Raw genomic sequence first — 17,284 nt, 5'->3', positions numbered from 1 at the left:
ATTGGAGACACCCTTATTCATTCATATCAGGTACTGCTGGATCCTTCCTGAAGACAAATATTAACATTTGTTGTCTCAAAACCATTGCAGGTTCACTTGTTTTCCTTAAAGTGTGATTTTAGCCATATATTGTAATGTAGCAATTACATGACTAGCTTGAAATTTGGATTTGATGTTCAGTTCCTTTTCCTGCCTAAGGGGGATACAAAACCTTACGTTCCTTTTATCAGAATAGTGCCCTGCCACTGTGGGAACGTTTTTAAGGCAGTCTGTAGAAGCTAGTGCATTACACTGTAAGCAAAAAGTGAAATCAGACTCACCTTGCCAGAAGAACTAGGTTTCAAAGAAGGTGTAATTCTCCAATATAAAAGTGAGGACAGTCTCTGAGGAGGAAAACCGTGAATTCCAGTCCTAGGTCCCTTGGAAACTCCTTTATTTGACAAGTAACAATCATTAAAAAACATATCAAAGCATATCAAAACATTTCTAAGAAATGTATGGGTGAGTTCCCTTATGCCTGTGCCAAATCATGTTTTTCTTTGCTCACTTCTTGAAATTTTTTATGAGCCAGTTTCGACAGGAAGCTGAAGTGGGAGTTGAACTTACTGTGGCTAGATGAGCAGTTTAAGAACTACTCATTTTATTAAACTTAAGTAGAGTCTGTGCCTGATTTCTATAAAAAAACACTGTCCAAAAATTTTGCCACTTCAAAACAAATTGCTTCGTGTTAACAATGGGGAGTCTTTTAAATTTGGCATAGCTGTGGGATTTTTTGATTATAGAAACTGAAGTTTTCAGAAAGAGCACCCTCAATTTAATCTTTTATTGGCAAATTTTAAAACTTGTATCTGGAATTTGCAAATGTATTCCAAGTGATACAAACCGTGATAAAGGACTATAAGCCCATTAGAGCATTTTCTACTTTCTTGACTTAAGCGAGAGTCTCAACACATAACTGCTATACTGAGTCCCCCCAGGGTTCAATATTTAACTAATATCCTGTCTCCTGTGATGGCTGATAGCAGATGCCCGGGGTAAGAATGTAAGAAAAGTGTAAAGAATATCCTTTCTCAAGGTCTACATATAAGTAGATGATGGTGGTAATCATCAGTCTGAGGTTTTGTAAGTTTATCATAAGGAGGGATGGAACAGATTGGAAATGCAGTAATGAATTTGATCTAACCTGGTATAAATCTCTGCAACAGAGTGGCTTGACAGGTGTCATTTGTGAGAAGTGTGTTCTGGCTTGTAAACTGGTGAAGTTGCTGTTTAGCTCACTCATTGCTGGGATTGTGTTTTCATTGTTCAGTAACTGTTTCTTAAGGATATCTGAGTAGGTGCTTGTGATTCTTCAGTAAAACAACAGAAACCTGCCCAGCCTGAGTGTGTGGTTTGATGTGTTTTGCAAACATGGGCACTGTAAGTTCACACAGCTGTAAAACTTGAGAATATCCTCCTGTGGCCTCCCACGCTCACAGAGACTTACCTTAGATCTCTTCGCGGGGTAGAGGCCACCACTGAAGGAAGGTGGGCCTGTCACTGAGTAGGATTTATCAAAATCAGTGCGGGCATTCATAGATTTTAATTTTTCCAGTGCCTGCAATCTTGAAATGCAAGATACTGTTCATAAACCTTATTGCTGTTGAAGCTAGAAAGGATTCCTATAACTCAGCCAGATCCACTATTTTTGTTTTGGGTTTTTTGTTGTTTTTTAAATGAAAAAATAAAGGCTTTTCAAAACTAATATTTGAAAGGAAGTCAGGGAGGGAACAAGAAAACTGATAAAATATTTGATTTTCAAAGACAGCTGTGTAGAATACAAAAAATATTTAATAAATGAAAAGAAAAAATTCAGACTTCATAATGAAAATAATTTCTGTTTTCCTGAGTTTCATTTATATCATTTTGATATAAATTTTAAGGACATAAATCCTCATGCTGCTATTTATGCAAGTACTAACACACATGTTAATGTTTAAAAGTGGTTTATGTCTGATTGAAGTTAATGGTATGAGTTGAAGAGTTTTGTTGAATTGGGAACCAAGTGTCGAGTTGTCACGAAGGCACATTAATTTTCTCACCAGTGTATCGGTTTTGGTATCCACTGGGATTCATAGATGACTATTGTAAAGATGTGGTAACGTAAGATGAAGAAAAAGAACAGGGCTTCTGGGATTTTAATCTAGAAATAAGTTTGTTCTCTCTTGGGTAAAGCCATAAGGGAATCAAGTAACTTTGGGAAAACACATGAATGTCTTAAACATTATTTTGGAAATACAGCATTCAGGAAACAACTATAAAGGTGGTTACTTCAGAAAAGTGTGCTATCCAGAGCAGATATTTTTGTTGTAAAATTTAAAGTAACAAATTACTTTAAAAGCAGATACTAACATCACTGAGTGAGGAGGTTGAAGCTACTGTTCTGTTAAAACTCAATTTCTCTTCAGAAAATTACTCTAAATGAATTCTTTGTCTACTTTTTAACAGATGTTATCACAGGGAACTGTTCTCCTGAGAATTGGCTTTATCATTCTGTCCCTGACCTCTTTCGGACTACTTATGGAGAACAGGTAAGATACAAATACACTTCTTTTTTCCTTCTCTTATTACGCATTATTTATCATTATATGGAAATCTCAAGTGTGTCAGAAATTATATTGATAAAGAAATATAGATACACTCAGACACATATGTTGCTGTCCGTTGACTAGAAAATAATACATGACTAACAGCACCTAAACTCAGGAGTGTTCACGTAGCAATTGTCCCTTGCAGAAAAGTTATGGGATGGACTACTCATGGCACCCCTCTCTGCTTGCATTTGCTGGGTCCACATCTCTGGGTTTGGGACACTGGCAGGCCAGTGAGACCTGCAGGCTGTCCCAAGGCTGTTCAAGGTCAGACTACAATGAAATTGTCAGTCCTGTGGAGCATGCCGTAGGTGTCAGATACAGTGATGAAAAGCACACAGTGTAGCTCAGAGTAGACTCAAAGTCATGTGACGGATGGTGTAGACTTAAGACTAAATTCAACCAATATGGATTGAAATCAAACTGGATCTTGAATACACCAGCCCATACACTATGGAAGTAGCCAATACAGGCACCATGACCCTGCAGAAGAGTAAATAGCAGCTACAGTTTCTTACAAAGAAACTATGCCCTGCCAGAGCAGAAATGTGGAATAGAAGCTTCCTTGGAGATTGAGGTGTCAGTTCTGCTTTGCACCTGCTGTTCGATGTTTTCAGAAAGGAATACCTTTCACTTGTATGGACTGAACAATTTATTTCAGGATAAATAAAAATCTGTCAATATGCCAGAGATGTGTATAACTTAGGGAGTTAATAATGTGCATTAGTAAAAATCTACAGAAATAGACCAATGAAAAGATTCTGAACTACTCATGTAGCAGTTTTCAGAATTTTGCTGTTGTCATTTTTGAGATCAAAAGAGGATAGCTATATATACAGCTACCTTTGTGACAGCTTATATGTAGTTTGTGAGTACGTGTATTCTCACGCCTAGCCAATTCAGTGTTGTAAGTCCATGTAAGGTGTATACTATGAAAACTTAACTATAAGATTAAGAAAGGTGACTTGGTATAAGTGCAGGAGATCACAGGCTATTTCTACATTCTCTTTTTCACTGAAGTTAACAAAGAAGAAAAGATTGGATGTTAATCTGAATTACTTCCTGTTTCTAGGCCCAAAGCAGGAATTTTGGAAATCATCCGCTGCTTAGTCTTCATAGGTGTGTACAAACTTGGCTACTTAAGGAGTCAGTTTTCTTATTTGGGCTATGCTTATGAGGTAAGACATTTATTTTGAAATGTCTATGCTGATGGCTCTAGATTTTTTATCTTTTTAGAAAAAGCAGAAACACTAAACATATATTTCGTTTCCTTATTTTTTATTATACTATTCGAGTAGAATATTGATTTATTTCTTATCTCTTTATTTCTCACTTTTTGTGATTAACTTGTAAGAAAATTATTGGGTTTTGCTGTAGAGATACCAATTTCCATTGAAAAAAAGTCAGGAAAGTGTATATATACCATTTCTTGCAAAAATAATTTATTAGTGGCCATATGCTCTGAAGTGAATAATAAAAATGTGTTGCTGAATTTGAACTGATTGACTCACCTTTCATGGGACAAATCTGAAAATACTTGGAGGCTGGAAGAGTCTTAAATATCAAATATTTTGTCTGTACTTATACTGTACCTCAGAAACAGACTTTTAGCCCTTGACAAAGGTAGGCTGCTGGACTGAATAGAGCTTTGGTGTGATTAAGTATGGTTGCTTTTGAGTTATTAGGACTTATTTTTATCCTGTTTGTGACTTTTACTTTTTTATCTACCTTTTTCTTTTTTCAGTATAGGTGGTATTTCATAATAACTCTTTTAATGTTATCTGAATAAAATAACACTAAATCATTAATATGATTCTGATCTGAATAACATTCCCAAGCTACCTAGTGCTGGTTACCAGCAAAACCAGTTATCAACAAGGTTATGAACAGGTTGCTGGACTAGTAGAACTGTTACCAGAAATTACCTTTTGGCTTAAAACCAGAAAAAGTGAAATAAAACAGTAGGGACTGAGACTCAAACCAAGTTCAAAATGGTTCCTTTGACTTGAAACATCTGTAAAATTTATAGCAGCTTTCCTAATTGGAGGTTTCTGGTAGTGGTGCTGATTCCCCTGCTTTTCTAAAAGATAAGCAATAGGAGAATGGAAAAATATCTTATGCTACTGTGGGTCTTTTTTTCTTTCTTTTTTTTTTTTTTTTTTTCCTTGGGATAGGAAACCATAACTGTTGGACAACATTTAAAGCTAGATAAATGCCACTAATCAAGAATTGTTTTGATTTTTTCCTATTTTGTTACATTGTCAAAACTTTGGTATATAAATCAAACAGTTCTTGAATTCCTTTGATAAGAGTCTTCCAGAATTCAGCAGATATTTTAAGGATTTTACTTGCTTAAATATCATTTGGAAAATGTTTTTATTATTTACTGAGTAGCCTACTACAGTAGATAGGCTTGAAGGAAAGAATTCTAAAATTTGACAATTAATTCTATAGCCCTTGAAATACAGCTCTCAGACTTGAATTATTCGAGTATTCTGACTGAATTTGCAGAGAATTATATGTCAAAATATACACTCTGAATTAAAAAAAAAATTCATGTACTTGCTGAGGAGTGTGTGTAAATATATGTAATGCGTATGTAAAAGTGTCTCTTGCTAAGAAACTAGTAGAAGTAAAATTATCAGGTTATTTCTATTATTTGTAGGGAACTATACAGCTTACTATTCTTTCATGAAGATAGTAAAATGAAATGGTTCTTACTCTATTATTTACATGTATCTATCATTAAACTTTTAACTTAACTGCCATCTCAAGTTTTCCCTACTGTACTTTCCTATCCTTTCTTCTGTCTAATGTTTTTCCTTTTATCCTTTATATTATATTTATCTGTACTCTTTTTTTAGTCCCTTTTTTGGTACTAAGTAGTCCATTTTTAACAAGAAACAGGAGTACCTTGCTCACATTTTTTTTCTTGGAAAATACTGAAAAAATAGGTGTCTTCCAAATCTTTTGCTCTCAGGGACACCAGAATAGATAATGCTTCTGAGTAATGCCAATATGTCAACATATATTTTTATTATAAATCACAAGTTTGTGATATTAATAGCTTTTGTGATCATAGAAGCATAGAATAATAAATTGTTTAGGTTGGAAGGGACCTTTAAAGGTCCTCTAGTCCAACACCCCTGCAGTGAGCAGGGACATCTTCAACTAGATCAGGCTGCTCAGAGCCCTGTCCAACCTGACCTTGAATGTTTCCATGGACAGAGCATCTGCCACCATTCTGGGCAACCTGTTCCAGTGATTCACCACCCTCATCATAAAAAATTTCTTCCTATATCTAGTCTGAATGTTTGTAATGAACTTCAAGGGGTCCTCCATTTTGATATAAATGATCTGCTTTTGCTCTCAAGGCATACAATTTCTGGATTCATGGTAGGAATGTTCTCATGAGTGGTAATATTGTTATAATGGGATTCATGATAAAAAAATTCTGAGCAAAGGGAAACTGCCAGAGATTTGTCAGTTCGTGTTGAAAAGTCTTCAAATATTAATGTTTTAGCTCAATATTGACCTGATCATTTTGAACCAGTAACACCAGAAAGCAAAATCAATCAATAAATAGATAAATAGATAGGTAAATAAAAGTTTTTCTCAGAAATTAGGTCTAAAATTTGTCTTAAAAATTGTTTTTGGTCAAGATTCAAACAGGTTATCTATCTTTCATAGTATAATAGCGTAGATAACTTTGACCATCTTGTGAGGCCCATAAACATAGACCTATCTCATAAGAAATTTTTAAAATGTCTGCTACGTATGTCCTAGTAGTATTTATCTGCTTGCTTTTCAAATTCCTTTGTTCTGTTTCACTTTCAAATCTACTTAAAATTTTTGAAAGGTGCAAATTAAAACATCTATTTAATCTTTTCATTTGCCTCTTGTAAATATTCCATTTTTAACATGCACCTGGATTTAGCTGACTTTGATCTTTTTAATGTTATATTTCTAGTACTCATAATCTGTAATACACTTGAATAATGTCCGCCTTGTGTCATCATCCTTATATGTTACCAAATAAACAATTCTTTAGTAATAGAGTATTCATGAGCAATAGGAATGAATGCACAACATCATGTAAAAGAATTTCTGTTGACTTTTTTTTTTTTTTTTTGGTCTATAAATTATGCCTTTCAGGGCACTTACTTAGGGATGAAGAAAAATTAACTGCAAGAGGCATGATAGCACTACTCAGTGTGTCTAGAATCGAACAAATAATTCCTAAGTTAATGCAGCAAAGTGCAAGACTGATTTTGCTAACAGCATGTTGGATCATTAGTGAAAAAGTATGAGACTCCTGTCTATGCATTAGGTTTTCTGCTGTGACTGTGTTTCATATGTTTATATTTCTCATTAAAGTTTTAGAACCAGTAGGTAAGGTTTCAGATCTTTGCAGTTACTATTTGTGGGGTACTCTAAATAGCAAAAATAGGTGATTTAAACTGCAGATTATTGCATTTGACTCATAAGAAGGTCTGACAATTATCAGAACTACTGCATAGGAGGAAGGCCACCTAGGTGAAAATTAGAAGGAAAATACAGAAGAAATGAGAGAAAACTAGGGGAGCAATGAGAGAGAAGAGCAGAGGAAACAAGGAGCAAGCCTTTCTCATTTTTCCATTAAATTAGCTCAGGTGAGTGTGAAAAAAAGCAGCTAAGATTGTAATTCCAGCATGAGGAGTAGTCCTGTCCTCTGGCTCTAGCCTCTTACCCTCGCTAATTGGGTTAGCCAGCTGGTCTGATTTATGAAGCCAAAGATTCTTCTTCAGATAAGTGATGCAACTTGCTGTGGAGTAAGGAAGGTTCCTAATGCTGAGGTTCAGGGAAGGTGGAAGTAGAGGTGTGTAAGAAGGAAGGACTTCTGCTTTTGCTAAACCTGCAATCTTAATATGGTTGTTAACTGTGTCCACAGTCCAGTAAGTACAGCACTGGGTCTATTGATACTTTGAAGTTGTGTGTTACCAGCCTTGGTTCCACAAGAAAATTATGTTATTTTTATGATTGTTTAAAGATATTGTTATCCCTGCTATTGTATGTGAAGTCTTTTAAAGATACACTCCTAGGGGATCTCTCCTGGTGTCCTTTCCTTATCCAAACAAGACAGTAATTTGAAGTTATCAGAGTTAGAAAAGTGACCTTTTTTTCCTTATGGGAGGTGGAACTATGCATGTTTCTCAGCATGCGTTTTCTGTTCCTTGTGCTGTATGTATTTCATGCAGATGGTTAGGTGAAAGAAGCAGGGTTTTTTGGTGTTTGTTTTTTGGGGTTTTTTGGTTTTTCTGTTTTTAAAAGAAGTGGTGATGTTTGAGGAAATTTTTAGATCTTAAGAAAATTGTTTCTTGGGTGCAGGTCACTGAAAACCTTGATGATGGGGCAGAGATATATTTAACTGGTTGTAGACAGTAAACTAAGGAGCTAATGTGTTTCTGCTTGAGGATGTGTGCTGCCACGACCTATACTAGTTAGTTTTCTTTAAGCTGATTACTTCATGCCTGTGTAATGTGGTCATCATGTGTGTTACTAAAGCCAAATCATTTTCTGTCAGACTGGGCCTGGAGTCTCCTAACCACCTGGAGGTAGCAAAAAACATTGCTTGTGTGTTCAGTTATGTGACAGTTCAGCAGGCACAATATGTAAAAATAAATCTGTGGTGATGGTGCACCTCTTCAAAGTGTTTCCATCCAACTGCTCTGGTTTGGCATCAGCCAGCATATTCCATGAGCTGATTTTGGTCAAGCACTGGCTGTTATTTGACAGTAGTACTAATGAGGAGCAAGTAGAAATGAGAGCCATTGACATGTTGTTGGAACTCTTGTCTTAAATATTTTCACCAACTCTTATAGTGACTGCAATTCAGTACTGAGAAAGACTCTTAAACTAAAGGGCTAGGAGTGAGGAAGCTAGAGGAGGTAATACAGACATCTGTCTTGATGTGCTTGTTTGTCTTTTACCTTTGTTTCAGCTAAGGTATTGTATCTGAGTTTTCTTCACCCAGACTCTTTCTGCACTGCAACTTCCTGGGCTGCCTGGCTGTGAAAGCACTGGCAGTCATGTATTAATTTACAGGTAGGAAGGACAAAAATCTAGGACAACTTTCACTGAGGAAAAGAGAGAAAAAAAGAGATTGTATACATGTGTGATATTTTAAATTAATAACTTGTTTTCTTTTCTGTTTTATGTTGGCATGTGGTCCATTAGAAATATAACCAGCTTTGTAAGATATATAAAATCTTGTGCTGCAGGGTATAATTTGGCCCTTACCTAATGAAAGCAGAAATGAACTTTGTTGTGGTCAAATTGTTTATTTACTCCTCCAGAGTATCTAAACTTGTTCGATGCAGCTGTTCCAAACACTTCTGGAGACAGTATTCTGTACCAAATGGACTGCTTCTCTGATCTTGGATGCAATTCTGTTATTTCTTATGAGTGTGTCAGCTAATTTGTCTGGATAAAATATATAATATCTCTTTATTAAAGAACTGATTTGCACTGTATTCTGTGTTCCACAGCAGTCCCTCCTAATGTGATATATTACCACACCACTTATTTCTCCTTTCATCGTATAAAGACTTGCTGTTACCTCACTTGTTTCTTAGTGTAATTTACCAGCATTGGAATACTGACTTACGAGTACTGACTTAAAGCAAACATTTACTCATAAGAACTTATTTCCACATCAATGATAGTTTTCTGTACTGTAGCATTTTTCCTTGGTCCCTCATTATGATCATCTGTGCCACATTTTAAAGAGCAGCATATCCCATATTTGGTTTCCATTAAGGTGAAAGCTCCATGCCCTGTGCTGTGATTTATGACCCTAGCATTTATGCAGTCTCTGTGCCCTAACTAGATTGGCTGGCGTATTTTAAATGTGTTTTAGAAGTGAAGCTGGGGATGGAAGGAAACTCTACTACCTTATGATAAAAAGCCTTGTCAACACACATGGAATTAAACAAACACGAGTTGTAATCTGTATTTTCTATGTTAGCTTCATTCAGAAAAGTCTGCTATACCATGCAGTGTATCCCAGGGACTGGACTTTTAATATTCTTGACAACTGCCCTAAGGGGAATAATGTCCCTTAGAAAAAGTCACAGTAAAATCTGGCAGTAGATTAAGTTAGTTTCCACTTAGGTGTGACAGCATAGTCATTACTGATTTTAGACTTAGCCAGTTTGAGAGTCGGCTTCACCACCATCAACTAAAGACTATGATGTATAGTTCCAGATGCTCTGGCCAATTGACCGTAAAATTGCTCCGCATTTCTGGCGGAGCAGCCAAGCTGGAGCTTTTAAAATCTCCACTCCCTGAGCTCAACACCCTCCCCCTCTGCTTAAAAGCTGCTCATTATTCTTCTTCTGCCCGCTGATCTTAGCAAAAGAAAAACTTCTGGAATCAATTAGAAGTGTCTGCACTTGATGAGATTTGCACGTGAGTTCGGAATTGCGAGGCTTTGATAGTGTCAGCCAACAGCTGCAGTTTCAGGTGGTAAAATGGGGGAAGGAATTTTCCAGGGTTTATTTACAATCATAAAATAAAACAAAAATCAAGACAAGTTGGAAACCATCTAATGTGTTGTTAAAATGAAGCCTGAATTGGGTTATATATTTATTTTGTCTAAAAAAAGTAAACTGGTGGTTTATTATCAGGATCTTTTCAATTACCTTGCCATTATTAGGCTGTATAGAGTGGTTGCAATAAAATGCAAGCTATGGTCTGCTTGCTGTAGTTTTAACTGTGAAAGAGGCATCTGCTATTACTTTTGTCACTTTAATTGCTTGACAAGACAAGGAGGTAGTCATGCTTAATAGAAATCAGAAGCATGCAGTCAAAGATGAAGCAAAGGTGATAGTCTGAAGATAGAAAATACATATTTACATATACTGTCTGAAATTTTGTGTTTTTTTCTGTCAGCACTCTCACTGATGGTTGTAAAGCTCATTTTCTGACCCTTTTTAGCCCAAAGCAGTTAGTGATTGACTTATATCTGTATGCAACGTTTGCATTTTAAAGGTAACAACCATGCCAAATGAAATTAGTAATGTTCAGTTACACATCTGAAGGTGTCTTAATGAAAAGGAAACTGTGCCATTTCACACATGTTGTTACTAATTTGCATTGCAGACTGGTTTGGTTCATAAAGCATAATTTTTCTAAAAGCTAGTAACGCTACAAACCCCATCAAACTGCATTCTTTTCTACATCATAATAACATATGGATAATAATGGAAATCTCCATAGCAGTGAATTGCTTCACCAATATTAATCCCTGGTGACAACTAAGATACTCCACATGGGTAGATGTTTCTGTCTAATTGCAGTTCCAGTACTAGAGTATTAACTGACTTTTTTTTTTTTTAAATGCACAAATGCATATATTCGTTTCATACCTGGATTTTTCCTGCAGAGGTAGTACTGTTAGGAAAACTAATCTGTAGAGTAATTTTTTTTTTCTTCTCTCTTTAAAGAGTTTAAAAAAGTACTTCCAGTGAAGGAGCTCTCAGAAGATCCCTTGTTTACAGTATTAGTCATCTGTGTAAGCACAGAGGCACCTCTGCATCACAACACAAGCAGCGCTGGTGTACCCTGGAGTGAAAGGCAGGCGTACAGACAGACCCCGCGCTGTTTGGATTCTGTAGGAGAGATGCAAAGGCCGTTGGAGCAGACTTGTGTTTCCTATGCTTGACAGAGCCAGTGCTTACTGATCACTTCACACTCTTACACTTTTTACGTTCAAGGTTGATTTAAAGGTATAGCGTAAAGCACACTGCAATCTCTGAGTCAAAGGCAAGGGTAGGATGAGTGAGTGCTGCGTCCTGAATGAAAGACACGGGCTTACTTGCTGAAATTTCCCATCCACACATGCGGTGTGGGGAAAAGCAGAAGATACTTTCTGCATCCATCAGACTGTGTCCCACAGCCGTGCTGGACACCCCAGAGCAAGGAGGCTTCCAGCCCCACCCATGCACAGCTGGTGCATGTGTGCGCTTTGTGGCCTATAGCTGTCTGTAGCCAAGCTCACCTGCATGTGTGTGTTTATTAGGACAACCTGATATGTAAAATTAGTAGACTTCTTTTCAAAAGCAGATAGTCTGTGACCAAAACTATTGCAACTGGCAGGTGGGAATTGTCCTAATCTTAGAGAGGAGAGCTGTACCTGTGTTGCCAAGACCATGAAGGCAGATGGCTTAGTTTGAATTTTATCCTCAACATGACAGACATTAGCTTTTAGGAGATGACAGCTTTAATATAGCTAGCTATTTCTGATGTGGAATAAATCTGGGTTTGGCAGATACTAGGCTGGTTCTTTGTGGTCACCTTGTATTTAAAGCATTTTGGATATTTTTGTCTCACAAGATTTAAATAGAGAAAACACAAATGCAAAAAAGACATGCAGTCCAGGTTTACTCAATTTATATGTCTTGCAAGGGAAATGGAGGTACAAGATTCTTCTTCCCATAAATGTCTCTTCCCACTTCTGTAACAGTGAGCAGAACATGGCAGCTGTGAAAACTTTGCATTTCTGGAACAGAATGTCTGTATATGACCCAAAGAATCGGGCTGTGACATAGGCCATTGGAAAGCCAAATCAATACCTGTATTTAGGAAAGCAGAAGTTAACTCAAAATATTCTGTAATATATTTTATTAGAATTGATGATTGAAAAAAAAAAAATCTTTTACTCAGACTGTTTTTTTTTTCAGAAGCTTCTTATGAACAACAAAGAAAGAAAAGCACAGTAAAAGTCAAGCCTCTGTTTTTCTACTAGCAGCACCTGAAATAACCACAGAGACTGAAAACTAGTTCATGACATCTGGGCAATTGCATGCTAAATTCTAACCAGCCAGTGCCTTTTGTCTAAAGTGGGCAATAGATCAGTAAGATAAAATCAAGTCATTATCTGTGCTGTGATTTATTTTCTTTATTACTGCCTTGTTATATCATTCCTTTGTACGAGTTCTGTTTTCTATGATGTTTAGAGTCAGGTAATATAGAGAAAGCAACAATGCTATATTTATTTTTATATTTGGGTATTATGCAAGACAAAGAATGTTTTAAAATTTCCTTCTTCTTCCAATGCCAAATAAAAATTGCCTGATGAAAGAAGTTTAGGAAATGCTGTGTTTAACAACTGATTCCCAAATGCAGAACACGCAAAATGCTGTATGTTTAAAAGTTGGAAATAGGTGTTATGGGGAAAAAAGTGCATGTAAAGCTCTAGTTATCACTTGAAACTAAGGCAAAATAATGCAGCAACCACCTATAGAGTCTGGGAGTGATCACATCTGTCCTGACAGAATTTGTTTGGTTTATCTTAATGTGAAGCCCATGGAATGCCTGAAATAGGTTGTTTATTTTACTGATTGGAAGCTAATACACAGTTGAAAATGCCTGGTTTTAGTTTGAACACTTTAGATTTTATGGAAAAAAGGATGCTATATTTTGTCCTTAGCTATTACCTGAATTCATTGCACATCTGCATATGACTATAAATCTCTAGATAATATTTGTTTCTCTTTTTGTTGGCTTCATGTAAGTTGGCTACAAAGAACGGTCAGATATTAGGAAACAAGTGGCTGTTAAGCAGGTTGTTAAGAAGCAGAATCTGGCCATTAACTGCATTGTTTTGTATCTACATGTCTCAATACTTATCTCCACTTTCCTTTGTCTGAGAACAGGCTAGTTAAATTGTAACATTGTAGGACAGATACCTGCCTTTGTGCATACATAAAAGGGCCTACCCCACTTCTGTGCACTATGTAAGCAGTTAATAGAGCTGCCATCATCCTAGTTAAATTCCTGGTCATTTTTTATTCTTGATTTTCAAGTGAAGCCTATTAAACAGCTTCCTTGTTTAGAAAACTCACTTTTTTTAATGTATACATATTTTTTTAAGTTCTCCGTTATCTTCAGCTGAGTACATTCTAGCACAGTACCGGATGCATTTAGGAGTCTAATTCTAGTATCTTGTGGACTGTCTTCACTTTTAATGAAAGTGTTGGCCTAAACCAAATCCATTACACATGTATCCTCCATACTACATGTATGGATGGTAAGTAGCTTTTGGGGTTATCTGAGGCTTATTAAAATACATCACCAGACCATAAAACATGTAAAAAGCAGGACTTCAACTGTCAGACTTGTAAATTGGACCCAAAAATGTGTTACCAAGATACCAACAACTGAGAAGAGCTTCATAAATTTTAAGAATTAGGGTACAACTGGCTAGAATTTGTCATGCCTTCTGGACAGAAGTCTAAAATGTACAGTTGGCTGAAAAAAAACCCAACGTATGCTTTTGCATTGCTTTTAAAAAGCACTGAAAAATATTTGAGACTTTTCTAAATAAAAGGATACAGTTTTTAACTTTCCTTTCTCTGTGTATTCCTTTCTCTTCCCTTTTATTACTTTTGCTTTTTTTTCCTATATGTGAAAAAGTAAAAGATACTAAAAGGAAATGGAGAGAATTAATATGAGAACTTACACAGAGGAATTAATTAAAAAACTTAAAATATAAAAAGAAAAAAAATACTCATGGGGAATTTCCAAAAAAACCCCCAGTTCTAACCAGTTTTAGCAGTTGTGTTTGCATCCTAGGCCAAGATTTCTGATTAAATCTATTTGCTCTAGACAGAATTGTTCATACCATTTTATGGCCCTCTGTTGGTAACTACACAGTAGTGAACATACTTTGTCCTATCAATGTGCTGAATATTTGAATTGGTCTGTAAACTCACAACTCTGCTGGAATCTCAAACTGCCATTGCTCAATGTGCTTTGCCCTGTTGACTCAAATAATAGAGAGATCTAGGAAAACTTTATTTTCTTGTTCACTAACCAAATCAAAATAAGACCTACAGAATAATTTGAGGTTCAAGAAACTGGAAGTCTTTTCAATTCTTTTGCAAAATGAACGACAAACACAAACAAGTGGGAAGTTGGAGATAAGCAGTTAGAATGCTTCATTTTACTTGGACTAATACATTTTTATTTCACTTTATGATTATGATTCTTATTATAAAATAAGAACAGTGAAATGCCAGAAGAAAGTATTGCCTGAAACAGAAACATTTAAACTTCTCCATTTAAAATAAAATCAAAAGTCTTCAACTTGCTGTAAATTCATTAATCTTGACATGACACATTTCAATAAATAAATTGTTTGATAAAATCATCCCATCTCTACTTCTAAGAGCAGAGGAAGATTAGCAAGTGTTTTGTCTGAGTGGCTATATGAGGCTCTTGCCGTTGTAAGTAAGAAGCTTTCCATTAGCAGAGGGAAACTGGATATTTAAAAAAAAAAGCAAATGCTGTCAAGTTTTAACACAGCCCCTGATACTGGTAGAATATTAGCACCTGATTCACATCAGCCTTTTAACACCCTGATTTATTTTTTTTTTCTGTCATTATACATTACTCAAAGCTAGCTCACTTGAAACAGATCGATAATTCTAGAGTAAGAAATTCTCAGTAGAGGCTCCATGAAGATCTTAGAAAATCCTTTCATTGCTTGAAGGACAGCTGGGTTCATCTATGTGGGGGGAAAAAAGGTCTGTTTTATGTGTATATGTAGTGCGTAGCTATCAATGAATTATATCAAAGAACAAGAAATAAATTTAAATAATAGCATGGTATATTCTTGTATAACTTTATTTCCCACTGTGATGTCAATTTATACAGTGTTACTCTGATTAAGAACAGTGATAGAACAAATATATTTTTATAGCCTTAATTTTTATATAAATTGATGCCATCTTAACTTGATGTTTTTGAGTATCTTACTGAGCTATTTATCACCTTCTAAGTGTTTACTAATTTCTGCCAAGTTCTTATAAAAAGTCTCAATCCACTAGATGAATCAAATCTGCTTGTTGCAGTGATGTAAAACTGACAGTTCCAATGCTGGCTAGTAGAGAGTTAAGATAGAGGAAAACGGGATCTTTAGTGGATCCAGGTTTATTTTTTTGGCTTTGTAAATTCTGTGGCTTTCAGAATTTATTAGCATCAAATAAAAATCAAAAGCATCAGATTACAAAACTAACAAAAATAATAGCTGTGAAAGCAGCATGCAAGCAAAACTGGTCCACTTTTCCTGGACAGTCCACATAAAATCTGCCCAACCAACTACTTTACATCCTCTGCTGTTTTATTTTGATCTTTGTGGAGATCAAATTACATAATCTTCATGATTTTATTTTGCTTTGTAATGTGCAGTAATCCGTACTATTAAACTCTGCACAAAAGCATATTACAACTGTAAAATCTGCATGTGTTAGAGTGTGCATATTTGGGCATATATGCCAGCAATTTCAGAGAACCCATAATACATTTGGCGGCAGAGATTCTGATTTTCAGAACTGTTCGTGTGTGGACAAATGTTTGCCTCTTGGCTTAGAGTCTTCAGAATGCAAATCACCTTTGGAAAATTGTGGTTGAAAGGGAACCATCTTGTTAGCTTAATTGCTAAGAAACTGAAGCTATGCTTAATACTTTTCAAAACAAATAAAGGTAGGTCTTCTGCTGAATGTCTGTCTGTTTGAAGGAAAACTCAGCTAAGACAGGTCACACTTTTGCCTTCAGTCCAAGGATGAGTCGTCTTTGGGGAAAGGATGTGGAAATCGGTGACTGTCAAGTGTATTATCAAATGCATTATTACTCTTTGTTGGACAGAGTATGCATATTCAAATATTAGCCTGGTTAAAAGTGGAAGGAAATGGTGTGAGGGGCGGGGGCAAGGCAGACATGACAAACCCTCTACTGTCCATGCAGGGCACAGCTGTAATGCTCTGGGGGAGAGTGAGGGTAAGGATGGAAAGTAGGGAGGATCTGTACATTCTCCCAAACTTCTTTTATTACTTTCTTTGTAAAGGGAATGAATGATAAGAAGTTACTTCTCTGATCCCACCCCTGCAGTACTGTAAAATTCAAACTTTGCAGGGAGAGTGGGAAACGAGAGAAGAGCCTTGGGTTTATACAGCATTATCTGCATATCTTATATTACATCCTTCCAGCCCAGCTGCTCTGATTTCTAAAGTATTTAGTCATGTCCTTGCAGACAGATTATCTCTTTGTAGTTTGGGGACAAGGTCAAGGAACCATGGTTGGATATTATATAGGCACATGCTAATCTTATTTTCCCCAGTGGTCATGAGTTCCTGAATCAGTGATTTAAGCCTAGTTGTTGTTTTGTCCCAAACTGTGGAGGAGACATTACTGTTGTTCATATTCATTAGCAGAAGTTTTCTCCCTTAAAATTTGTATGAAGTCATCAAAACTGCAGATTCAACTAATGTACTAACGCCAGGCAAGAATGCTGTATGAGTTTTCTCCACCATCGTTTCCCTATTACGGTTAATGCAGTCCATCTTACTGAAACCAAAACGCTATTGCCAGTACACCTCTTAAATTATTCTCAAGCTGCCAGCTGTGCCATTTGACTTTGATCCTTTCTTTCATGGTAATTGTCATGCTGAAATGTAAAACTAAAATATGTTCTGCACCAAGTGCCACCTTTTCATACTTGTGGAGGATATTCGTCTTCATGAGATTTCTACAGATTTTACGTGCTATTAATAGTCTTCTCTATGTGCTATTGCTGCCATCAAGTGTAATTATATAATTATGCATGTGTAACT

The 17,284-nt window shown here is 36.1% G+C and overlaps 1 protein-coding gene across 6 annotated transcripts in view; it reads left to right on the top strand.

Moving 5' to 3' along the window:
• The window catches only part of AGMO (alkylglycerol monooxygenase), a 193,764-nt gene that overhangs the window by 108,470 nt on the left and 68,010 nt on the right, over positions 1-17,284 (top strand). For 3 of the 6 annotated variants that reach the window (XR_012626257.1, XM_074849157.1, XM_074849143.1), the window contains exons 11-12: positions 2,488-2,570; positions 3,703-3,808. Coding sequence is in view for 5 of the 6 variants with exons in the window: in XM_074849157.1 (XP_074705258.1) it covers positions 2,488-2,570; positions 3,703-3,808 (189 nt within the window). In the remaining variant the exon portion in view is untranslated. Of the gene's footprint in view, positions 1-2,487; positions 2,571-3,702; positions 3,809-12,352; positions 12,733-17,284 lie in introns of those variants that run through there. The other 3 variants (XM_074849174.1, XM_074849148.1, XM_074849166.1) reach the window with 3 other exon arrangements.

This window comes from Strix aluco, chromosome 1 (genome assembly GCF_031877795.1).
Source record: "Strix aluco isolate bStrAlu1 chromosome 1, bStrAlu1.hap1, whole genome shotgun sequence".
NCBI lineage: Eukaryota > Metazoa > Chordata > Aves > Strigiformes > Strigidae > Strix > Strix aluco.
This window is presented reverse-complemented; position numbering and strand designations above follow the sequence as displayed.